The sequence below is a fragment of the Porites lutea genome, chromosome 4, assembly GCF_958299795.1.
Source record: "Porites lutea chromosome 4, jaPorLute2.1, whole genome shotgun sequence".
NCBI lineage: Eukaryota > Metazoa > Cnidaria > Anthozoa > Scleractinia > Poritidae > Porites > Porites lutea.
In genome coordinates this window covers 1,900,001-1,925,413 of record NC_133204.1, presented here as the reverse complement: position 1 = coordinate 1,925,413, position 25,413 = coordinate 1,900,001, and the positions used below count along the sequence as shown (strand labels likewise).

The 25,413-nt window shown below is 38.7% G+C and overlaps 4 protein-coding genes across 7 annotated transcripts in view; 1 reads left to right on the top strand and 3 right to left on the bottom strand.

Moving 5' to 3' along the window:
* Positions 1 to 140: 140 nt before the first annotated feature.
* Positions 141 to 3,803, bottom strand: LOC140935201 (uncharacterized). The gene is made up of 2 exons (XM_073384739.1): positions 3,426 to 3,803; positions 141 to 1,606 (listed from the first exon to the last, which is right to left on the bottom strand). The coding sequence occupies exons 1-2, from the start codon at positions 3,775 to 3,777 to the stop codon at positions 1,110 to 1,112; spliced, it is 849 nt and encodes a 282-aa protein (XP_073240840.1). The 5' UTR covers positions 3,778 to 3,803; the 3' UTR covers positions 141 to 1,109.
* A 95-nt stretch (positions 3,804 to 3,898) lies between these two features.
* Positions 3,899 to 6,919, top strand: LOC140935202 (uncharacterized). Of its 2 annotated transcripts, XM_073384740.1 has the most exons (3): positions 3,899 to 4,015; positions 5,001 to 5,093; positions 5,405 to 6,919. In XM_073384740.1, exons 2-3 carry the CDS (start codon positions 5,032 to 5,034, stop codon positions 6,003 to 6,005), a joined length of 663 nt encoding a protein of 220 aa, XP_073240841.1. In that variant the 5' UTR covers positions 3,899 to 4,015; positions 5,001 to 5,031; the 3' UTR covers positions 6,006 to 6,919. The 2 variants fall into 2 exon arrangements, with proteins under 2 accessions (XP_073240841.1, XP_073240842.1); XM_073384741.1 differs by lacking the exon at positions 3,899 to 4,015 and having other exon boundaries at positions 4,084 to 5,093.
* A 3,416-nt stretch (positions 6,920 to 10,335) lies between these two features.
* Positions 10,336 to 24,249, bottom strand: LOC140935197 (cytoplasmic polyadenylation element-binding protein 1-like). 3 transcript variants are annotated; one of them, XM_073384735.1, is made up of 12 exons: positions 24,128 to 24,249; positions 18,905 to 18,974; positions 18,655 to 18,803; positions 17,592 to 17,952; positions 17,202 to 17,324; positions 16,690 to 16,782; positions 15,552 to 15,679; positions 15,068 to 15,182; positions 14,144 to 14,227; positions 13,693 to 13,787; positions 12,988 to 13,139; positions 10,336 to 12,564 (listed from the first exon to the last, which is right to left on the bottom strand). In XM_073384735.1, the coding sequence occupies exons 1-12, from the start codon at positions 24,161 to 24,163 to the stop codon at positions 12,528 to 12,530; spliced, it is 1,443 nt and encodes a 480-aa protein (XP_073240836.1). In that variant the 5' UTR covers positions 24,164 to 24,249; the 3' UTR covers positions 10,336 to 12,527. The 3 variants fall into 3 exon arrangements, with proteins under 3 accessions (XP_073240836.1, XP_073240835.1, XP_073240837.1); XM_073384734.1 differs by lacking the exon at positions 24,128 to 24,249 and adding an exon at positions 19,441 to 20,028; XM_073384736.1 differs by lacking the exons at positions 12,988 to 13,139; positions 24,128 to 24,249 and adding an exon at positions 19,441 to 20,028.
* Positions 21,840 to 25,413, bottom strand: part of LOC140935199 (centrosomal protein 15-like) — a 7,870-nt gene continuing 4,296 nt past the window's right edge. Inside the window, exon 4 of the mRNA XM_073384737.1 lies at positions 21,840 to 24,255. Within this exon, the coding sequence (XP_073240838.1) occupies positions 24,163 to 24,255 (93 nt within the window). The 3' untranslated portion in view covers positions 21,840 to 24,162. The remainder of the gene's footprint in view (positions 24,256 to 25,413) is intronic.

Genomic DNA, 25,413 nt, shown 5'->3' with positions numbered 1-25,413 from the left:
TGTCTTTTTATCACTACCCCACCCCCCCGGAATTTCAACGAAACCCCCCCTCCCCGAAAAACTGACACAGCCCCCAATGGGAATGACTTAGGACATTATATGACGTCTTACATGATGTACATACTATCAAAATTCGAAATTTGTCAGTGACTAAATACGTGCAAAATAAGGAGTCCTTATCCCAAAAATTAGTTCCCGCGAAACACAAAAAATCGCCAATCCGCAAAAATTTTGTCATACGGTACACATTAATAATAACTAAGATCATGTACGCGCATTCTGACTGGTTAAAAACCTATGGTTTATTGTGCCGGTAAACTAATAGAAAACTTAAAAGTTATTTCATAAAAGCAATAGAGCACACTTTCCATGGGTTACCGGCGTCATAACCCACTTGGGATGTTGGGAGAAAACTTGAAAAGCTTATAAATAACTCTCCTTCAGCTCGTGATTTACAAGCTTTTCTCGTGTTCTCCTAACATCCCGCCTGGGTTATCACGCTGGTAACCCATAGAAAGTGTGGTCTACTGCTTAAATAACTTATAATAATATTTTTTTTTTCATTATTAATATCATTGTAAATCAACCATGTCCCCAGGGCCCTTTTCCCTGGCCTAAGAGTTGCATTGTAAATATAATTAAAGATTTCATTGTTGGGAGTTATCTTTGAAAACTCTTAATTGCTCCAACTCCCTTCACTTATATATCTTTGATTTTCTGTTATCTATATGCCTGTAATGTTAATACCCATTATTTTTTATTAACCTGTGTATTTCCATTGTAAAGTGAAATAAAACCTGACTTGAATCCACACGGGCAGGGGAAATTGGGTGTGAATGCGTTAATCAAACCCCGAAAACAAAAAAGATTAATTTTTCTTAGTACACCAGTACATGTGAAACTTAGTTAATCCAACTCCCTTTACTTATATATCTTTTAGTTTCTGTTATCTCTATGCCTGTCTAATTGTAATGTTAATACCCATTATTTTTTATTAACCTCTGTATTTGCATTGTAAAGTGAAATAAAACCTGACTTGACTTGATTGAATCCACAAGGGCAGAGGAACGGATGTAAACGTGTTAATCAAATCCCAGAAACAAAAAAGACTAATTTTTCTTAGTACACCAGTACATGTAAAACTTAAATGGAATAGTTTCTAAAGGAATTCCCTTATCTTTAAAATGCCTTTTAGTTACATCATTAAACAGATCATGGAAATCTTTCTTATCTTTTTCACTCCCACCTGCTACCGGGGAATATGATGACAACATCTTGAAGGCATGATCAAAAGAACTTGTTCTAGAATACTTAAAGTCTATACATTCTTCTGGGTCGCTAAATAAGCCTTGTGAGAGGTCAGTGAACACTTTTCTCCACCCTTGCATGAAAGGAAAAAACAGAGCATAGTTCTCATCTAAAATAGAAAGAAAGTTTGTTATCTCTTTCAACCATATGGCAGCCATGTCATCAAGTACAACCCAAACCATGCCAAATGAGCCCCTTGGGGCCAGAACACGATGGAATTCTTCTAGAGCAGCATGGTTTGTAAACCAGTGGAAGCTTTGAGCAGCAATTACTACATCCACACTTGCATCAGGAAGGGCTGGAAAAAACAGAAGGAAGGATAACTTAGAAATTAACATATCAACTTATATACATGTATCAAAACTTGTCATCTTACATTGCAACCATTTTTTAAGGACTTTCCAAGGACCACCTACCAAGAAGGTAATTTCACAGATAATTGTACAAAAATGCACATTCCAGTCCATTCTAACGGGACTTTAAGGATTGAACTTTTTGCTCCACCAACTGCTCTAAATTTTTCAGTTCACTTGTCTTAAATGACTTAAATTGCTAGTTAATTACTGAAAAAAAAAAACAAAGATACTTTAGGTAAATCACATTTAACTAATTTGCTGAGCTATGATTTATATTCTGTCTTGGACGACCAAAAAGCATTAAAAAACACTTTCCAAGCCAATACATTCAAAGTTAAGAACATTCAAGGACTATTCAAGGACTTACACAGAAATTTAAGGACATTTCCAGGAAAAAATGGAAATATTCAACAACAACAACAATATACAACAATGTATTTTGCTCGAGATCCATAAAGTTGTAAGAATACTTTATACACTGCAAATAGCTATAAAAATTATAAAGGCGTTATTAAATTACACATTAAGAAAAAAGGAAAAGAAAAGAAATGCAAGTACAACACACAGTAAGAAAAACCCCTCACACAAACTCAAGCACAGGGCTTTTGTTACTAGAAAAAAAGACTAAAATTACAACTGGAGGTATATACAACGTATCAGGTTAACTTCTTAAATATTCTATTAAATAAGTAAGAAGGACTTTTCAAGGACTTCCCCAAAAATTCATGACTTCAAGACTGTGCAAACCATGTATTAATTTGTAAAGGCCCACAATGATTGGTCCTTATTAAATATAGACCACAAAAGTATTGTTCCCATCTCCTCTCTTAGAGAGAAGGAAATGGGAAGGTGACGGTGAAATAGGTTCCTGTATTTTAGGGTAGTTATTGGAAATTCAGGCCAAGTAGGTTGTTAATCAGCTTAATATTTTCTATTGAGGAATTTTTCCCGACTTTATTTGTAAAAACAACTGATTTTCAGGTTATTTTTAATTTTTGAGCAGATGTGTACAATTACCATATTTGGAGAGTATGGTATAATTAACAATTATTCTTTGAGCCTGAATGGGCTCTGAGTCAATAGCCCATGAGGCCGATGGGCTATTGACTCAGAGGCCATGAGGGCGGGAGGAATAATAATATTGTTTTAGCAAAATCCAACTAGTTGGTCAAAAATATTAACAATAAAAAAAGATTTAGCTAGGTAAAAGCTAGACTTTAATCCTTTTTTGCCACCAAAAAGCGCGCACTTTTTGCTACTAGTGGGCTATAACATACAGTCGAACCCCGCTATTTCGAAGTCCCAAGGGAAATGGAAAAAAGTTCGAAATAGTGCGGTTTTAAATAACCGGGGAAGCGTAAAGGGGAAGGGTAAATCCAAGGGAATTCGATCTTCCTTCGAAATAGCGGGGACTTCGAATTAACCGAGTTCAAAATAGCAGGGTTCGACTGAATAGCCTAGTAGTAGCTCAACCAATCAGAACGGAGCAATGATAATACACCACTAGTTGGATTTTACTAATGGCTCATATACCATGATGGTTAAGCTAATCAGAGCTGTAGAATTGCATTATCCAATGATACAATTTTAATAATACACATTAGGGAAAGGCCTGTAATTCCCTGCTAGCAGAGGCCTTGGAGGCCCTGCAAGGGCTTTAGTATCAAAAAAATGGAGAAGATGGCAAGCAATTCGAAAGAGATGAAATGACATGTAAGATATCGTTTTTGTGCACAAAACATAGAGTTTTAAGCAGCTTACGTATATTCTCAGCGGGGCATTGGATAATTTCCGTATCAGGCACCATAAGTTTTAACTGCTCACACATGCTTTGCAGTGGCTCACTTGCAATCACTCTCACGTTCTTGCCTTTCAACACTTCTAACATGACGCGAGTAAATTTTCCCGTGCCACAACCGACTTCCAAGATAGTAAAAGGGCGATCTGTTTGGTTCTCTGCAGCTTTGTCATGATTGTCCCCGTTCACACCAAGTTTGCGCAAAAAGAACTCTACTGCCTCGCGAGAATAATTGGCACGAACATTCTCGTAGTTGGAAGATGAAGCAAAGGCTTTCTGTGCCATTTCAGCCACAACTTCACTCTCATCGGCCATTTCTGAAACGTGGGCTGTGCCATTAAAAAAAACACCAAAGTTTGAAAGTATTTGATTTCAGTTAAATTTAAGTTAGGCTTACATGAACGAATAACTTAAGAATGTCGAAACCAGTCTTCTTTCGGCCCGTGTAAGCGTCGTCTCAGTGCTTCTTTGAAGTAGACGTACTGTAACCTTACAGTGTGCAAGCAAAATCCAATTCCATCAAGGCTTTTGACCGCGGAATCAAAACTCAGACGTAACTATACCCTTATTCTTTATTTATTGGTATACTTTTGGTGTTATTTTAGTATTAATTATGACAGTGCATTTAGTTTACACCGAGTGTTCTGGTAGCTGTCAGAGACGGTTGTCGATTCTGTTTTCTTTTTCTTTTTTTCTTTGCTCTCTACTATCAAACTGATAGGATTCCCGTTTCATTCGAATAAAGATATGTTTCCATCAGTTATGTGACTTTTGTCCAAACTTTAACCCCCATTACTGGTTGCCACTGCCAAGAATTCGTGGAAGTTGTGCTTTGACGTTTGGTTGTTTTGTCAAGGCAAGTGTTAAGGAGAACAAATGTAAGCTTATTACGAGTCGTTATTGTGCCGATCCAGTTCAGTTCAGTTTAGCTCTAACGTAGGCCTAAAGTAGGTTTTGTATACAAACAACTCCCTCTGAGGTGACATCACTAACTTGTCTCTCCGATTGTGACGAAAAATTCAGTTCATACATAAACTTCTTGTTTACTAATGCACTTATCAATGTTACATGTGGAGCTGGGGGAGGCTAGGCAAAGGCGGGGAATTTGAACTTGAAGCTTGCATTTTTTCTGGTCAAATGCCCTACCCCAGGGACATCATATTTGGTCAAAAGGGAAAAAATCTCCACTTCTCCATCAACGACTAGATGTTGAACGTGTTTCATTGAAAGCAGTGATTTTGTTACCCACAGATCCCTGTGGGAACAATGGCCACCACTTTTGGCTACTAATTCCCTTGGTAATGCAACTGGTAACCAACTAGTAACAAGGTCTTTTACAGCTTCCAATCCACGATGGCATTTGTTATCGGAGGAAATTCAAGAGTCCCCACTCCCGGAACTTGGTGCTAATGAAAGGTTCCTACCATGGGCCGACTTCCTTTGTCAAATCCTTGCACTTTGCCTGGTCTCCCTCACATCCAGATTAACATTGATAGATGCATATCTGTCTTGTTTTACTAACTTTATTGTTGAAAAAGTTGCAGGAAATTAAGTGCTAAAGAAATAAAGATGTCTCATGCACCAGCTAAAATAGTCCTCAAGAGCACAACTACCAAGACGCTGAATGATCGGTGAGCAATCTGCCATGCACCTAATTAAATGGACATGGCATTGTTGTACCTTTATCTGGCTTCATGCTTGTCATCTTGTTATGGCATGAATATTACAGTTATAAGCGCTTTATAAGAGCAAGAAGGCCATAGAATGTTTTGGCTAGTCAAGGTATTATATATTACCTTTGTAGTAGACAAGGCTTGCATGTAAGAGCTGGTTAGAATTATTTTTGGTTGAAGGTGCATGCCTTTCAGTGAAGTATGCAATAGCATTGAAGCCAGTAAATAATTCAAGGTACAAATTCCTCCCTTCCATCCATCTTCTGAAGCTTTACTGACCTGGCCAAAAAGCAAGTCCGATCCCCACCACAAGTGACGATCACAGGAGTTAGAAGCAACCAGTTCCAGATATCCCAAGCCAGCATGAAGAATCGCCGCCTTGCAGCTCAGATGGCCAACAGACCGGATATCCAAGCTGCCCTTGGAGGAAACTCTCCCAGCCTTAAAAGCAGACTTGGCTCACCAAACAGAGGCAGAGGAAGAGGAGGAGGTGCTAAAAGTGGAGGATTGTTGAAAAATCGGCTTGGCACCAGTAGTGCTGGTCCACTGAGAAGTCCTGGTGGTGGTGGTAGATTTCGTCAGGGAAGAGGGCAAAGTAATGTCCGTGGTTTTGGTGTTGTTAGAAGGGGAAGAGGTGGAGTTGTTCGTGGTGGCCGTGGTGTGCAAGGTGCTAGGGGAATTGCTCGTGGTGGGCGTGGTGTGCGTGGTGGTAGAGGGTTAACAAGGGGGCGTGGACGGGGTCGAGGCAAAGGTGACAAACCAGTCTCAAAAGACAAGTTAGACGAAGAGCTTGATAAGTATATGTCAAAAACAAAGAGTCATCTTGATGCCGAGCTTGATGAGTACATGCAGCATGCAGATGATGAATAAATAAAGAAAGGACAGAAAAAACTATGAAACTTTGAAGCAAATACCTGTAAAAACAAGTGAGGACATTTTAGACTAGACAGATATGTCTTTGTTGTATCCTGAAGGATCAAATTCTGGACAGTGTATACTTTTGGCCAAAAAGACCAATTGGAGATTACATGTTTGTAATGTGAAATATTAGTTACTGGAAGCTAAACTGTAGTACAAAGGAGCAGTTGTTCTCAAGGAGAACAGAAGACATTAAATTTTAGGGGACAGCTTGTTATTATCTTTCAATATGTTTTACTCTAACTTATTTAGTCTCTTCTTGATCATTTCTTTACACTTGGCATTAGTTGATTATCAAATGTGTTAAGACTTGTGTCTCATATCAAAATTGTGATATTTAGTTTTAGAAGCTTATTATTTTTAATATTAAAATGTTACAAACAAGGAGATGCATTATTTAAGAATATGGCACCCAAAAATCAGTCTTTTGATAAACAAGTTATGTTAACCATGTTATAATAATAACTTATTTCAGGGTTTATTCTAGAGCGTGGCCTTGTGGGATTTCTATAATTTGGAAAAAATGCCAAATAAAATTTACTTAGCCGCGTCGAGTGGGGCACATAAAAAAAAATAGGCCCAAGGATAAGTACTATTTTTTCAAATAAAGTATTCAAAAACAACACTGACAACAACACTGATTTCACGGCTGCTCTGTGAACTTACTTTGAACTTTTATGGCCTTTTACGGTCTCAATTGCATTTCTCTTCTTCGTTTGAGTCATTATTTCACCAGACAAACATCTGGTAATTTGCAGTAATTCAAGCCCAGGCTTTTTCAGTTGCCCAGTGTTCCAAAATGGCAGCAAAGCATCTGGCGAGTCCATCTGTAAGTTTAATTACCTTTTAGGGGACCCCCTTTCTTGGACCCCCTTTCCTGAAAAAGGGCCCCCTAAAATTACAGGAGGAGGCCCATTTGACCCTCATTGGCCAATTTCTAGAATAAACCCTGCTATTTGTATTTCATGAAATAGATTTACTTTGTGTAGTTCCAGAAAATATCCATACATTATATCTTTCACACGAAAGGGATTTTTTTCTAAGCCCCCCCCCCCCCCCACCCCTTCAGTAATTTAACTGAGCTTCATACATACATTATTTTCCTTTATTTTTTTTTTTTTGTATTTGGTCTTTTATACCCCTCCTCCTCCACAAGCTTCTAACGTCTTTTTGTGGGGGCATTATGGAGATGTTTTTGAACTACACATTGAGTCTTCAATTCATAGTCTGGGTCACAGAACCAACCTCAGTAGCATCTGCAAAGTGGCACTGAGATCCTTCTTTTGGGACCATAATGGACCCACCGAATTAGGAGAAGTTTGTTTCAAATTTCCTTCGTCCTAATTTGCAAATAGACAATAGCAAATACATAAATCCTTGTACACAGATGGGGCCCACAACAAGGCTTTTGGTGCTGTTTTGCTAATCAAATTAACCAGAGTGAGTTTCATTTTGGATGTGCATTATGAACTGTAAATATTTCTCATTTCCATTGCTAAAGAAGTGCAGGTCCCTGGGTGAACTAATTTTCACTAAAGTGAAAGTGTACCCTGGTCCCAGAGGTTTTTCTAGAAATTTTTCTTCGCTCTCTCTTTCCCAAAGAAAAACCTCTAATCCCTTCGGTCTTCAGTTTCAGTAGTGATCAGGTGACAAATCCTACTTAGGTTGAGATTTTCTGCCTGATATTCCTAATGCAGTGATTTATCAGAGGAGTGTCCACTATACATTGTAATTTTCTTTATACCTAATTCTAAATATTGCTTAAAAAACACATTTTTTCATATTTTGTTAGATTTTCTTTCACTTCTCTGAAATACTTGTAAATGGAAATAATAGAAACGTTTCAGGGGTAAAATTTATTGTTAAACAAATAAAGCATTTTTCCTTGTAGGTTTTTTTTTTTTTCAATCATGTTGTGATACAACATTTTATCTTAAATTAAAACAAACCTGGAAAGTTCTGTGTATTAAGTTTTTGGTTTCGTTTTATAGTTATAAACTGTAACTGTTGTCAGAGTGATTTCAATTGATTGACAAAAGCAATTTTATATCCCACTTTTCCTACTGTTTAATTGCATTACTTGTATTTTACTTGAATTTGTTTTCTGCTGAATAGAATCTGCACTAGACTACGAGTAGTCCCCATTTTTCCTCAGGGATTGTATAGAGAGCGAAAACGCCAGCGCGCATGGAAATCAACCCACGCGAGAAAGGCGAGACGCGGCGGTGTTCATTTTTTCTCTCTTCCCTCCGCATTTCGCCTTTATATCGCGTGGGGTGATTTTCACGCGCGCTCGCGTTTCGCTCGCTCTACTATCCCTGAGGAAAAATCCGAACTACTCGTAGTCTAAATCTGCACAGGCCCCCGATAAAAATAAAATCAATTTTGACATCGTACTTCTTTCCCATGTTTTTACGTACCAAAAACGTGAAATTTCACTTCTGGTGGGGTACAAAACCACACCATTTAAAGATGAGACTGGGAATGATTGTGACGGCATTCCCAGTTGCGCGGTAACAAAATTCCCCAAAACGCGACCGGATAAATCACTATGCAGCGGATAAGTAGTAGGGAAACCAATTGCGTTTAATATCCAAAGGCTTTTTACCCGTTGTATAGCGCTATCCAACGTTTGAACAACGAGGGCCTAATGCACCAACCAACGTTAATCTGCGCACCCTCCCACAACCTGGGCATGCGAGTTAATGTTCTAGCCCCCGGGGAAATATTTCCGTGCTAATGTCTTCTCTTTTTCCCATATGGGGTCGGACTGCAAGGGGTGACAGAGTCAGACCACACATAAAATGGGAAAAACTCTTTTCAGAGATTTGACACCTTAAAATTGATCTTGGGTAACTGCTTTTAAAATAAAAGTCTGCCGGTAAAGTTGTGATTTACGCGATCTCAGAGCACAACGTTTTGCTAAACACAATTCGTAATTTGAATTTTGAGACTGCTTTTTTGAATTGGTATTTCATCACGCTTTTTTGTGTAGTTCCACCTGCACAACAAAGGCCATGTCTGGCGGAGAAACTAAGGGGTGACAGGCTGCACATCTAAATCGGCTTGAAACCTTTTATATTTTGGCGTTTGTTGATGGGGCTTGGAGCTGTGTTATTTTTATTAATCCTTTTGCAAAGTTACCAGTTTCGAGCTCTCAGCTGATAGTAGGGATGACGCGTAAGCGAAAGGTATCCCGAAATATGAGCGGTGCTTTCTTCAATTCAGCGTACCCGATTATTTTGGAGCCTGGAAATTTCCCGGTCTGGACACCGAAGAAACAAATCTAAGACAATCTAAAACAAGTCCAAGGGGTCGGGGGGAGGGGGAGTGATACACATTGACTATTTTAGAATTCCCTAGTAAAAGAACCCAACACAGATTTTCGTTGAAAACTTGGTACACTGATGTGACGGGTCAAGAAGATGATAAAAACTTAATAACAAATGGGGGTCACTGTCCTCGTTTTCACGGTATAGGACTATTCAATTGGGACGTTGGCAAAAACCGCGCGTAGCCCAACTAGCCATAGACAAATTCGCGGTTTTTTTTTCGACCACGCGGGTGATATAGCATTGACTTAATTCTGTTGTTTATCCACCCAAGCACCCGAAAATTAAATGCTTCTGAATACCTTTGTCAGTTTTTTTACTTTCTAGAGTTGACCAGTATTCTTCTCGCTATTGCTCAATCCGTAGAATTTACGAGTCGTTTATTGGTAAAATTGTCAAAAAACTATTTTTGCTTTAATATTTTATTTTCTATCTTATTTGAAGGAAACACTGTTCTTATTGCAATCATGAAATAAAAATGGGGGTCACCGTACTAGTTTTTGCGTTGCGCACCAACTGCATTCCTTGGGCTATTCAAAACGAAATGTACATGAAAAGTAGAAGAAAGAATTGAAAATTACGATTTTATGGAATTTACATCAAGACATCACAATTAGGAAGGAACTGGTGATAAAGATACGCATACAAAAAGGCCACTTTAAGTGATTCAGCGCCAAGTTAGCAACACGCGTACCGTTTAACTTTTACGCTTACACGCGCACTTTCATACATCGCCTCTATTTTATTTACTCGCTTAAAACGTCTTTTTTTAGCGGGGGATGGGGGGGAAGAAAACTCGCGGGCGAGCGGTTAGTTACCGCTCCTTCCCTCGCGCGTGCGCTTCGCACGGCTCCGCTTGCCATTCAAAATGGTGTGCTTTCGTGTAGGATATAAACGGCATAAATCACTCATATTTGTAATACAGAAAGTTCACACAGGCAAGATTAAAAATATAACAAGCTGTCATTTTATTCTGACAACACCAACTTAATTTCCATATCTTTGGGTCAAACTTTATGAAACGCTTCACACACAGACACCGGCGTGTCGTCTGGCTTAACAGGCACGTAGCGGCCACAAAGGTTTTATTAAAAGCACGCTAAAGTTTCTCGCAAAACAGTAACATGCCACAAAATAATAACTTACCGAGATTTCTTTACAAAAATTACTGAAGTGCACTTTATAAATACTCCTACGTCTACTGGCCTATTATGCCAACAATAAAATCTACCCCATCGTATATTATCAGCTACAAAAATAAATATGTCGCACACATATATTTTTTTTTCTGTTTGTTTTTTAGGTTAAAAACTATTTTATCAGTCTTTACTCAACATGCAACGTTTCTAAATAAGGGCAACAACAATTATCTATCTAAACTAGAACAAAGTCAGGCCTTATTCATCATCGACATGTTGTTTGGTCGCCAAAGCTAAAACGGGCTTTTTTTTTCGTCCTTTTTTTGTACAATTATAGTTAAAAGAAGTTATATCAAGTCTGAGTAAAGTATTAACTGCAAATGAAAAATTGAAAAAAATCCGAACACTTAAGCAGACTATGTACAGAAATACTGTGCAATCAGAAAGCGCAATAAATTAGAATGCTGTTAAAAATGCGCGGAGGAAAAATCCTGACGACGATAACAAGTTCATAACCCTTTGCCTCCAAGAAAATAATCTTCAGGAAATAATGTTTAAATACAGTTTACTAGGTGAACAGAATTAAGATCATCAATCATTTGTCTTTGTACCTGAAGACAATAAAACTAGTTTGAAAAAAAAAACCTTCATAAATTAATGATCTGGAAAACGAAGGCTAGACGACAAACTGATGTTTAATTAATAGAACATCACTATTGCTGCGGACGACAAAGGCGTCTTTTTAAAAAGAGTTTGCTCCTAACCAAGCCAGGCCCAGCCCGCTTTCAAGAGCAACAAGATTTGAACGAGACTAGGTGGAAGTCCAGAAAGTGACAGAGCTTTCACGGAATCACATCAGAATTGCACTATTAACATTACCAATGCAAAAACACTTCGCGAATTAAAACTAAATAGAAAAGTAAAATAGTTCAAAATAACGAAACCACGTGCCATTAAACTGTCAAAACAAAGATTACGCTGAAACAGAGCGCGCAAAAACATGCTAAAACAAAAATCCGAGACAAAATGCATTAACAAAACGGATAAAAATAGCTCAATAAGCTCCAAAGAAGTATGGCCATACAATGAAATTTTTGGAAAAGAAAACTGCTTAATTATCAAAGAAGAAATCGCCTTCTGAAGATCTTAACTGGTTGCAATGAACTGAATGCTATAATTTTCCCATGAAAAGTAAACTGCAAGAGATTTTTTTGTTCTTCTATAAGCGATTTTCATTTTATGACAATGAAATAGACTGGTGGTGAAAAATCCTTTACCACATTCTAAACCATTCACTTTCGTTTGTGTACTTTAGTATAAAGCTAACCATCGATAAATAATTTCATCTTGTACACAAGAGAGTTGATTTATTCAATTTTTTTTCATAGGTAATTGTACATGATAATCTTACCCAAGCTTGAACAAATTATGACGGCAGGGTATTCTACTAGCCATGGATAGGATTTTTACCTGACCTCAATATTTTTCGCACGTTTGTGTAAAATCAGAGTGAATTGAAATACTGCGCTCGGGATTCATTCGTGCTGTTGATACAGTCGCAATTACCATTCTCTTTGCTTAGCAATGTCATCATGTACAATCCCCCATTTAATGTGGGTTATCTCAACATACGGAGAGTAAATCTCCACGAAAAGCAGGTCTATCTATTTACAGCTTAAAACATTTGTGAAAAAACGAAAGACAGAGTCTCACAACGATCACCCCAACAGCCAACAGCAGTATAACCACCAATAAATTTATGAGCTACACTAGCAGCCATAACACTATGGCATGGCGAAACATAATTCAATACCTCAAAATGTGAACATATTCAAAAACTTTAAATATAAAGATGAAAACTTCAAACAACACTACAAATTGTTGCAAACTATTTTTTTTCATGCAACAGCACCAAACGGTACCAAACACCAGCGTAAACAGCATAAAACCTTGCCGTTCTGGTCCATCATCAATGATGCTTGTCCCTCTTTCATTGCTTCCTTTTAAGCACTGCTGCTCTTACTTGTACGAGTCAGTGGTCTGAAATAATAAAACAAAACAAGCAGCTTAGACTAAATTTCAAGCTGTGGGCTGGTAGGTTTTGTAAGGGGTTTTAGGGTGGCTAACGCCCTGTGTATATGATACGGAGAAAAGTTGTCGCGGGTATAGTGGAAGGGTCACTCTCCTACCCAAGCTACCCTGATGGGCGAGCCAACTTTCCATACATTTCCTTACAAAACGTTGCAAAAAAACTGTTTACATGAGAAACAAAAAGTTGGCTTGGCTAAAAGAGTGACACTTATATTAAGGAGCTTGTGCCACATGGCTAGATAGGATACATTTTGACCATCCAAGGGGGAAACTAATCATGGTTCCTATATGAGGGCAGAAAATGTATGGGGAATTGTGGTCAGTTTGTTGATTCAAAAATGGAAATCCACAATTTCAGCATTTTTGTTTTACCTGTGCTGACGATACCCTTCAATAGAGTGATGCCATAACCAACATGAATGACAGTAGTACTTGAAACAGGATTCCTCTCGACAGAAGAAGGGGCCCGTGGTAGTACGACAAATGTCACACATAGAGTCCTCTAAATATGGGTCAACTTGGACCTGCAAGTTTAATCATAGGGAAATAAGTACAATAATATGGACTGCTTTACTCTGGTAACCTCAATAGGGCTGTTATCAAGGACCTGTTGGTTCTGTGGATTTTGCCAAGCTGTTAGACAACTAAGGACGCAAGAACATGTTGAGAAAGAATTGTTGACTGTAATGCTTTATTTTGTTTTGTAAGGAGGTAAAAATGGTCTACAGCTGCAGGGTGCAAGAACGTCATTTTTACAACTTGCCATTCGGGCAAGCTGAAAGTAACATTTACTAGCCCAAAGATCATTTCAACTAGCCCCAAAAACGTTTTGATGAGCAGATTGATTTCACAGTACTTCTGTATTAAATTTGAATTTCTCAAAAAACTTTACTTGCCCATCGGGGAAGTTAATAACAGAATTCACTACCGCCCGATAGCAAAATCCACTATTCCTGGGCTATCGGACACTACCTTCTTTGCACTGTGAGCTGACTCTAAGGTGAAGACAAAAATTGGTAAATTAGTGATGCCTAATTTGTTGAAAGCATACATTTAACATCAGATAGTAGCACTTACCTTCTTCACAAATTTTGGGGTCTCAATCTCTATGAAACCCGATCTTACAGCTTCCAGGAAACTCTTCTGATTGTTAAATGTAATGCGGCCAGAACCTGATGAGGAAAAAATGACACTGTTAAATTTGAAAATCAGGCTTCCTCAGTACCCTATAATAAATTTTTTTTATAGCAAGAATAATCAAGGTCAAGGATGATAACAGTTAAAAAGACCTTGCAAAGTTGACTATTCTAGATATCACACAAACCGAATCTAATAACTGTTTTAATGTTATAAATTATTATTTTGAAAAAAATAACGACAAACACACCATCGAGTGGCACACAGTTTGACACTGCTCTAGAAAACCATGCATTGAATGTAGGTTGTGCTGACATCCAAAATCAACTGTAGGCTCGTCGCCAGTGAGAAGACAGATACTGAGTAAAATGTACAATAACAGAAATCTTACCAATGGGATAGCGATGTTTATCTGTATCAATACCAGCATAGACTACCCCACCAAACAGTTCATTCATGATATATGCCAGGCCCTCTGCACAATAGAAATGAAAACAGTAGTTAGTAAGGTCAAGAGGGTTCGAGTCCTTCCATGCCGTACAGTACCTCTCACAAGGCCACTAAAATGTGTGGAAAATACAAGGAAAGGGTATGCAAAGAAATACCATGCAGGATGAAAGATTACCATTAGTCTATTTGCCAGCTAAGATAATGGGAGAAATGTACAAAAAAGCTTGATAGTGCAGAGTTGTTGTTTAGCTTATTTGACGTTCTTGTTGCCATTGCCGTCATCTGATCTTTTTAGAGTCCATGTAAGTTAGAAGGGGGTGACATGTCTAAACACAGGCAGCAAAGCATTTATACATTACTTATAGCAGAGCTCAAAGCGTCCATTCCTAAAAAATTTGGTAATCTATCCATCCAAAAAGTTTTGGTTTGTGACATCAGCTTACACCTGGCGACTGACCGTTCGTACACAACATGAAAACCGATGTCAAATGTCACACTTTAATACTAGCTAGGAGTCTAAGGTATATACTTTCTGTGTTTAACTTGGTATGGGATATCCATGTTAAGGTCAATTGACAGCTGTCAAAAAAGGTATCTGCTGACCAGTGTCAAATGACTGTATTGCAGACTCAGGTCTACAACTCATGGAGATGATGCATTTTTTAAAAGTGATCCGCTGACCAGTTTTTGGTTTTCAATTGATCGCGGGCTCAGGTCCATTTTTTAAAGGTGGAATTCAGTTTGCTTTCTGCTTATGGCAAAAGTTGAGTTACTTGAGAAGGCCATATCTTAAAGCATCCCACAAGAGCTTTGCTTTTGGCCTTGGCTAAATCTATATAATATTGTTCAATAATTATTGTCCCACCTGCATTAAGCATGCCATGCAGTCCACCGACAAACACAGTCCAACTGGTGTCCAATCTCTGATGCGGGCCACGGACATAGTTGGTGTCAGACAAAACCCAAGGAATCACTTGAACCTACAGAAAACCAAAAACCAGTTTTCATTTAGAACACAGCAAAGAAATTCACCTTCACAAGTTATTGTCTACTTCAGGTGGAAATATTTTATCAGCATAATAATATTACAATACTACAATATTCCGGAAAATTAACGTATGGTCACACGTGTGAAAAAAGTAAAAAATGTCATTTTGCGAGTAGCATAATCTTATGTTTCACAGAGGTCATTTTGATGAACAGCTTTAGCTAGATAACCTCTAAAAAAAATATCCACCCATGAGCTTATTTTCAGCTAAAACATAAGCAGAATTTGTTGTTGTAACAAACAATTAGGAATTGGGTTTTTGTATTTGGAAACAATTTTAGTTCCTAAAATATTTATTTACCTCCTTGCATCTCATCCTTCTACTTGAAATCTTGAAGTACCAGTCTCCACCATTACAGAAGTCATGAGTGCAGGATGCTAATAAGGCTTTAACTGACTTCTCAGAATCAAAGATCAAGTACACATATCCTGAAAAAAAAATCAGAGAGAATTAAACAACATTACTTTTCAAAATTATTATTGTAATACATACATGTGAAAGCTTCACTTTACAAAGGTGCACAGGAGCCAAATGACCAAACAACCAGAGCTTATCCTGGTTTCCTTTGCATGAAGTATGCCTAGGAGTATTGCTATTCCCCCCTGGATAGATGTTAGTCCATCGCAAAAGGTTAGCCGCCAGCAGTATGTCCCCAGTACCCATTTATATACATGAGTGAAGAGAGACAAAGTGCAATAAGTTCCTTGTCTAAGAAAACAATGTTACAGGCGAGGCTTGAACCCTCGACCTCCATATCTGGAGGTCAAAGTGTTAACCACTCAGCCAAACACGCTTCCACAGATCAAGCATTATTTAACACTTAATAGCTGTAGGGTAGAGCTCAGTGGCCTCAAGTTCCTCTGCAGCTAAATGGAATCCATGTTCAAATTATCTTTATCTCAGGATGGTGACATGAAAAATATTATTTACATCTTTCCCGTCATGCATTGTTAGGACTACATCTGCATTTCAACATTCATTAATGCCCTGAGGCCCGTTTCTCGAAAGTCCCGTTAACTTTACGGGCCTGAAATCAAATATTCAAATCGAAATAAAAAGAATAAGAGCGTGGGTCCCGCCTAGCAAACTACTGCATTTTGTTTCGTTAACTGATAGTTTTATCATGTTAGATCCAAAACTATTGAAACCTCGATCTTTAATGGAAACCAAGACAGCTTACCGGGCCCGTTAATTATCGGGACTTTCGAGAAACGGGCCCCTGGCCTCTACGCTACAGGCAGTCTTAATCAGGTTTTAAATAGTCCAATCCAGTTGTCTGAGACAGTTGATTTGCTTCTGGGTGAATACCTATTATGCTCACTTGCTTGATGCCACTTTATGTTCAATTGCTTAATGGGCAACCCTACTGAGGCCAGTAGTTGGTAAAGTCAGTACATTAACACACAGCGTTGTGATTAATCATAACAGTAAACCTTACCTTTAGGGGGGTGATGTAGGTGACGGCCATCAGCCTTGCCTGGCCACTCCACTTTGACTGAACCAAATGGCTTGAATGACATGACTAAAGAGGCTAAACAAGAACAAAAAGAAATGGCAGTCAAAAGGGTTGAACTAAAAAATGCAGTTCTCATGTAATTATGAGAATGACCACAGCCCACTACGATTTTGACAGACAAGCATTCCAATTTACTTTGATTGACACCTGGAATTGGGGAAGCACACAACAAGGTTTCATACAGGGGGGCTCTACCCCCGAGGTGCAACCCCTAACCCTTTGATATACCATTTTTAATAGAAAAGGTACTCCTTTCACATACTTTCTATTTACAAGTTTTCATATACCTTCTAAGTAAAAACACTGCACCCCTTTAACTACTGTAAATGAAGAGTGATCATCTCAAACACACCATCTTTATGTCTCACATGTTCACTAAAATGTTGCTGACATTTTCCCCCACAAATTTTTTAGCAATAAATTGTAGTAATTACCTTCTGTTATATCCCAGGGCACACCTCCAAGAAAAACTTTAGTGGAGTAGCTTGGGTTCTTATAGTTACGACGAGGAAGCTGTCCAGACCATTTCTTCATATTGCCTTTGTTATAATCTACACCTGGTCATAAAAAGTGCAATTTAAGTCTAGCAGTTATTTGTATGACAGAAGAACATAACCTGTAATTTTGAACAAGAATATAGACAAACATTAACAAAATTAATCCACAATAAATTATATAGCACTAATAGTTATAAACAAATCTAAACTAGAGCAGTCTGAGTCTTGTCATTTAATACTATTATGGGGAGGGGGGAGTCAGTATCATGATTGGGGTCACAAAGGGCTGCTGGAATTCCTGCCTTTCATTTTGCTTAACACGCTAACCTGATAACATGTGAGTCAGTCCTTGCTGCTGCAAGTACTCAAATCCCATATTGTCATTCCATAACCCAAACATTGGATTTACACCAGCCCAGCGAGGATCAGTGAACAAGCTCCCATATGACAATTCAGTTGGTGGTATACTGGTAGGTGGCAGGCCAATCTGTCTCGGCTGACAGCGAGGGAACATGGAGGCTGTACGGTAAGATGGTCTAATGGGACTTATGCTTGATTCAGATTCCACTGGAGAAATAGGAGAAAAAGGGAATGCACCAAAGGGGGAAAATGGACCAATGGGAGAAGAGGGAAGGCTATCTGGTGGGGTGTGCATTCCAAAATGAGCACCCCCAGCCAAGAAGTTACCCTGAAATCAACAAAAGTAACAAGATCAATACTCGCACAAAAGCCTGTATACCCATTGGCAACACTTTAAATGCAAAAGGCTGGTGTCACGAAACTCTCCTAGAATAGCCAATTTTCAACATTAAATATCAAACCGTCACACAACTACTGTAAGACATGTCTATCATGACTGCCTGTATATCTCTGTTGAATTTTAAAAATTCTTTCCATTGTAAACAGTATTAAAAAAATTAATAATCCGGCAAAAAATAATGCACCACCCAAACAATATACATGCATTGGCATGCGTTGCTAGCCCTCAGACCGTACTCTTCGTTGACAAATAATAAAGTTAAATAAGCTGCGAGTGGGAAAATACGTATGCATAATAAGTGTTTATGCGGAAATCTTGCCACATTCGTCCTAACACAGTGCAAGTCCAGTCTCGTCTGCGAGATGCCAGAAGATAATTTTTTTCCGTTTGGAAACTTATCCACATGATTTCCACGCTATTTGCGTACTATAAAAAAAGATTAATCCATTAACACGAAATATTGAGTTTATTTTCCTCTAGCGCTTGGCTTATTGAACGCATCTTTACAAGACAAAGTTGACCGTCTATGACAAGAGGTCACCCGAACGCAGCCAAAACTAATTACTTTAGGTCAACCTAAAATAGTTCTTGTTAAAACCACTAAATTCTATTTTATATGCATTCGATTACCATAAAAAGATCGCCAGCTCTTTCATCCATGTGCATCGGGCTTGGAGATCTGGAGTCTGGCGGAGTTGGTTGGAAACCTGGGTAGCTGAAGGAACTGTAGGCCGGCTGCGACACTGGTTGAGGCGAAAACAGACTCCTTCCAGCAGAGTCTGCAAAACAAAAAACGTTAAGTCGTAAAATGACTGAATAATCTCCCAACGAAATGAATGTAAGAGAAAAACCTTTGATCAGCGACAGTACATCAACTTACTGGGATCCAGAGCTGAATCCAACAACGCATTGATTCGCGTTAAAACTGAAGCTTTATCTTCCGTGGTATTCTACAAGATAATAATATGACGACTGTGAAAGACTGCGAGGGAAAATAAATTCCTCGAATAACTGAAGCATTTACTATCGACCTCGGTGACTGCGATACGGCCGGGACTGTTTCCTTCAAATCTGAATTGTTTCAAATCTGTATTTTGCTCCACTGCAGTACAAGAGTCTAGCTTGCCAAAAGACTACCGAAGACTACCTGGAGTGTTAGATAAATATAACCTACTAACGTACTGACTCGGCAGTGAAAATAAAATTTTGATAATGGTTTCGTTGGCGTTCTGCCATTCGGAGAATTCATTTCCTCAACAACTTTTCCATCCGGAAAATTCTCTTCTCCACACCTGTAAACACGTCCGATGCCAATAGTTCAAGATGTTTCTCACAGACACAGCTTGAGAATGTCTCGGTTTGTATTCGCCAAAGCTTCAAGAATTCTAAAATCGAGAATAAAATATCTCAGCTCACCTCCTTGTTCATGTTAGAAAGTGAAAGCGTTGCCAACTTCAAAGACTCTACATCCTCGACTCTCATGCTGGACTATTTGTATCATTTCGGTTTGTGAGCTCGAAGACACGTGGAATCTGAGGATTCTCGTGCAAGTCTTCTCATTGGCCAACCAATTACTACTATTGTTTTCTAACCAATCAGATTGTCCATAACAATAGGCAAAACTTTACTTCCTTCGCTCTCACTTCCGTTTCATTTTCCCGTGACGGGTTCAAAACAAATCAGTCCTTTTTGGCATCTCGGGCAAAAAAAATTACAACGGGACTAAAGTTTCATTGCTTTATTTCGAACGCTGAGAAAGTTAGCCAGCACACCCTTAGAGAAATGAAGATTACACCCCAGAGGGAAAAAACGCGTTTAATATTCCACTGGTGAAATATGTCTGCGAAGTTACGACATGTCGAGGAATTTATTAAAGGTATTACCGATGTTGTTTTCCGTGGGCGTCATGAAAAGTTCTTCAAAAAGTACACAAACAACGGATCCATTGAAACTGACGTGTTTAAACATCAACAAAAATTTTTTTAGGCTTTATAACTGGCCCCAGTTGTTTAAAAGCTGGATAACGCTATCCAACGTTTGAACAACCGAGGCCTGGAGTTTTTCTTTGAAGTGTGAATATTTTTCAGCAGGATCCCAATATTTTTAATATTTATTATTACATATTTATTTTTAATAATAATGATGATGATAATGATGATAATGATGATGATGATGATGACGACGACGACGACGACGACGACGACGACGATGATGATGATGAATAAATATTAAAATATCAATTATATATTTCTGGTTTGTATGGAGGGTCTGGCTTGTCCATTGAAACGATTTCTATTAAGACCGTCAACTTCATACTAACTCGACGTATGGATACCTTAACCTCGGTTGAGGTGGGACTAAGAGGGAACAAAGGAGCCTGCTTTTTCCGCACCCTGGTATTGCCATCATCAAGGTTACATATGTTTCTTCTTGTTCGTTTGTTGTACATGTCTACCATAAATTTCCAGGAGTTAAAGAGGCTGTGGCACGGCAGTCCAGTTCATTTTGTTAAATTTTGCCAATTACTCGCCCTCAATCGCTATGGAACTTAAATTAAACAAAGAAATTACATGTAAATGACAAAATCAAAGATCCGTGACAAACAAATATGTCTCCTGAGCATTATTTTTGAAGTTGCAAGCAGCAGGGATCATTTTTGAAAAACTGTTAGGCTGAACAGTTTTCAAAAACCCTAACTTCAATCCGTTTCAATCTTCTTCAGTTTTGCCGATCCGTGGCATCTGTTGTTTCTATTATGTTATTTTAACCTTCCTTTAAAGTTTTAAGCGGTTATTTTTAGGTTTCTCTTAATTTAACGGGCATTTTGTAATTTCCTAATTTGGCTGAAATTCGCCGTGACACAGCTCCTTTAAGTTTGTAGCGAGCGCCAAAAAGCTAGAACACTGTCCGAAAATGTTTCCAACGGCAAGATTAACGTTAACGCTGACTTTTTATTTCTTTCTTTCTGAACACCCCGTTTCATACTGCGGTGTTATTAAGGGAAAAAAGGAGGGGCTACCGAGGCACAACACTTCTTTGTTGTCAAAACAAATCCACTACAGAGGAGAGCTAAACTCGGCGCTATCTCACGAACGGAGAGGCTTAGAGGGGGCAGGGCAGGCATAGTTCGGCAACTGGGAATTGAAATTAATTTGCTGTAAGTCTATTACTAGATGCTACAACATTAACACAACGCTACTTCAAACTGGTGAGGTCAACATTTTATTTATATATTTATTTTCACATTACTTATAGTATTTTTTTTAACCCTAGTCGCTAGTGAGCATCCCACTTCCTCAATTGTTAATGAGGGAAAAACAAGAATGTAACTGTTCTACGAAATCGTTAAGAAAAATGACAATGCTACTTCAAACTGATGAGGTCAACATTTTATTTATATATTTATTTTCACATTATATATAGTATCTTTTTTAACCCTAGTCGCTAGTGAGCATCCCAATTCCTCAATTATTAATGAGGGAAAAACAAGAATGTAACTGTTCTACGAAATCGTTCAGAAAAATGACCGAAGTATCGCGCGTTCTCTCCATTACTGAAGTCGCGTTCAGAGAATTGTCACCACTTGTTTATTTTTTTGAAAGTAAAACGGATTTTTATATAGTTTGGATGAAAAGCTCCAAGAAACCTAATGAGGCGTGGTAACTGGTTAGTTTAAAAGCATTCCCCCTTCAACCAAGTTATTTTTTCTATCACACTTTGTATTCAATAGCAATCAATTTACTTTTTATGCCGAAACCTTGTAATAAAAGTGAAACTGCCTAAAGAGGCGTTAATTTAAATCAAAGCCACTGACGAAGGTTTTGACGTTAATCTTTATTTACCTGTCACCTTTTTGCGGTAGTTCTAGACTTAATCCTGAATTCAATCTAATCCTTAGTAATCTGTGATTAAAGCGACCCTCCCAACAGACAAAAAAGAAAATTCCACGGCAAAAAAAATACATATTCACCACTCCCACTGTGTTCTCCTTATCAGGCGGTAACCGGTAAAATTTACGGCCTGAAGCAACACTTGTTACCACCTGCAACCGCTTGAGGGTTTACTAAAATTAAATAATTTGTTTTAAAAAATACGCAACCTGTGATCCCATCCGATTCTCACAAGAAAATGAAAGTAATAAAGTATACACCGCTTTTATTTTTATGGTCCACGCATTTTGAACAGAGAACGTTGAAGACAGAGTGAAATTATTGGAATCGAACGTCTTAAATTGTTGTCTAAAGATAACAACGGCCGATTTGAGTAAAATAGGTCTTAAAATGAGGAATGACGTTTCAGAGGACCTAGCTCCTAAATTTCCAGGCATTGTTCCCCATTCCACTACCTCTTCACCCATCAGAGGCGCTTTTTTTTTTGCCTTACTGGCGATGAATGGTCCCTTACCTGCTGAGCTAAAATTTAGGGAGAAAAATGCTCCCAGACATCTAGACTTGCCAAAAGTCGACCTCAGGAGTTTCTAAGCGAGCGGAGCGACGAAGTCGCAAGAGGCCGACCTTCGTCCCGCACCATATTAAATCCGGGAAGAAGGACTTTTTGTGAAAGTCTACCAGAAATCTTGATTTCAGTGTTACAAATTCTGCAAATCATTTCGCGTGTCATGTGAGCCCAGCAAGTAAAAAATAACAATAATAATAACTTACAGCATTTTTGTTAACTCTGCTCCCTGCGTTCATGAGCCCTTACCGGTCGTTTTGCTGCAAAATGAAGTCGATTCGCTGCAAGGTAGGTTCGCTGCATCATGTCCGGCGGGCGCTGAAATTGACTTTTTGTTCGATTTTGTATAAAACTGTCTGAAAGACACTTAAAATTAACTACAAACGGATAATACTAACGAGTTAATTACCACTTCGCTGAGTTAATCATCGAAAATTAAATGAACAGCAAAATTTGGAGCAGTTTTCGGTGGCCATTTCTTTTCGCCGGGATACCATTGTGGACGAATTTTTCTTTGGTTCAAGCGATTTTTGTTGATATAGGTAGATAAGGTAGTAATATTTATAACTAGATAAGTGTTTGTTGGTCATGATTTAAGTTAAAGTTGGTAGCCGTTGGGTTTGTTTCTTACCCGTATAGTGTGCGATTTCGGGACGAAGATTTTGGAAAAAGGATTCCAACAAAAAATATCAACAACATAAATCAAGGTATGAAGAGACTTTTATTATGATGTGAATTTACTCTCGCATGGAGCGAAACGAAAAATTTTTTGCGGCAAATCGACTTCATTATGCTACGAAACGACTTTGTTGCGAAACGACCCGGACACCCAAAAACACATTCAAAAAATGTAGCCAAAAAGATTTTACAGCCCCTACCAACTTAGGTAACCCTCCCACGTAGACGTTCTTAGGGGTTCGTCGCGCGTTCCTGCCCATCAAACGTTTTTTTTCGCTCAAGTCAGTACACGTTCGTGGGGCAGGAACGCGTGACGAACCCCTAAGAACGTCTGCGTGAGAGGCTACTACCAAGGCAGATAAAGTAAAATTTCGAAAGGTATAAGACAGCTTCAATGACGAACCTAACGACAGTGTTCCGACTGTTCCCACGATTGATAGCGTTCATGCCAGTACTTCAAGTCCTTCAAATGTCCATAAACAGTAGACTGCTAGCAGTCTCTTATTTCTCTTTGCAAAGTTACTAAACGCAAAACCTAAGCACGCGGTTTGCAATCGCGCTGGATGAGATCAAGAACTAGACGGATTTTAAGAGAAAAGGCGGACTGCAAGCAGTCTAATAAACAGTGTTTGTAAACTCAATACCTGAGACGTGTTGATGAGAACAGCATGAGCCTACAGTAGGGGCATATATACATGAAATAACAAATAGTCAGTAGTTCTTAGCCTGGCTGGGAATACAGTCGCCTCTCATCCATCTTCGGAGCTCCCAGGGACAGTAGTCAGTTGTGCTCTTACATCGTTTTCCCCTTTTCGATAACTAATTAAGCTTCTACCACAAAAGGCGACCAGTTAGTAAATCCCGCCGTCACTATAAATGATTGATGTCCACAGGAAAATGCAATTTCAGGAGTTTTAGCGGGAATGCAATCGATTAGTTTCAAGGTTGCTGAGGAAAGCTGTTCGCTTACCAGAGTCATCAGAAACTGAAGAGCTTCAAACTGCATCAATGGCTTTTCTTGTGTTCTTTTTTGCTGCTAGATTCATTTCTTGCCATCCAGCGTGGAAATTCCTCTTCAACCATTTTCCAGTAACTCTCCTGGAATTCCCAAAAAGAGCAACTAGTGTTAACAAGGCTATGTCACCGAGATTAAGGCAACGCTTACATGCACTATATCAGATAGCTTTCGCGCCGGCGGGAAAACTATACCGCATAGGGCTTCTATTCACACATAAGAACGCGATAAGGCGCAAAAAACGCCGATAGATCTAATTCTAAAGTGGAGAGTGACATATCGGATAGGTGTTCATAGCGGAGCTCTTTCGCGCGCGAAGCACGCGCAGTGGAGCACCATGAGTAAGAAAATTCGGTTACCAATGCATCCGAGAAATTTTGGTAGTCACATGACCATACGTCCACCAGCCCGACCGCCGATCCGTCCGCAGCACAGGTACGCCAATGTAAAATAACTCAATCAACAGGTATGGCAACCCAAATGCAACTCAAGGTTTTATTTGGCAGGAAAACGCATGGCCGCCAGGACTTTTATAGAGAAAAAACAACAACAAAGTCGTGTCTTTTTCGACATTATTTTTGATGTGTACACTCACGTGGGTAACAGAGAAAGAGCTAGAGCGAGTGATTGCAAACAAAGGAGACGAATTTCATTGCAAGAAAAACATGAAAATGTCATAGCAGCGGTGAGAAAATGAGAAATGCTAGCGGCCAGCAAGGTGAAAATGAGCGGCAGTGAAAAAATTAAAAGCGAACGGAACACAAGCAACAAAATTTTTGTTGAGTACATACGACAATTCCTCCTCGACACAAATGACTTGTAAGTAGGAAGTTTCACGTTTTAGTCGACAACAATGGCAAAGAAATGTACAGAAAAAAGTGCTGCACGTGCAAATTTGTTGTTTTGCTAATTAGAGCTACACAAGCAAATTTACTTTTTTTGCTAATTAGATCTATTGATTTTGATGCCATTCTCATTGCCGTCCCCTTTTAGCATTACACAATTTATTTTTTTATTTATAAGTATATCAACCAAAGCTTTGCTTTTAGCCTTGGCTAAATCTATATAATATTATACCAGGCAGTCTTTTGTGTCGGCATGAAAAGGTATCCGGTAAAGTGTAAACATAGCCTAAGTGTTCATTGAAAATTCAACAGCTGTCTTTACATGAATGGAATCACCCAAAGATCAGAATGGCCTGCTCTTCTGAAGGGTTGCCCACAGCAAAGTGAAGTCGCCAG

Excerpts from the sequence above, each read along its gene's own strand:
- LOC140935201 (XM_073384739.1), bottom strand. The coding sequence starts at position 3,777 with ATGGCCGATGAGAGTGAAGTTGTGGCTGAAATGGCACAGAAAGCCTTT. Across the intron at positions 1,607-3,425 it reads ATGCCCCGCTGAGAATATAC|CCCTTCCTGATGCAAGTGTG; the intron begins GTAAGCTGCTTA and ends TGTTTTTTCCAG.
- LOC140935202 (XM_073384740.1), top strand. The coding sequence starts at position 5,032 with ATGTCTCATGCACCAGCTAAAATAGTCCTCAAGAGCACAACTACCAAG. Across the intron at positions 5,094-5,404 it reads ACCAAGACGCTGAATGATCG|CTTTACTGACCTGGCCAAAA; the intron begins GTGAGCAATCTG and ends CATCTTCTGAAG.
- LOC140935197 (XM_073384734.1), bottom strand. The coding sequence starts at position 19,506 with ATGAGAGTCGAGGATGTAGAGTCTTTGAAGTTGGCAACGCTTTCACTT. Across the intron at positions 18,975-19,440 it reads TTTCTAACATGAACAAGGAG|AATACCACGGAAGATAAAGC; the intron begins GTGAGCTGAGAT and ends ATTATCTTGTAG. Across the intron at positions 15,680-16,689 it reads CCTACATCACCCCCCTAAAG|GATATGTGTACTTGATCTTT; the intron begins GTAAGGTTTACT and ends TTTTTTTTTCAG.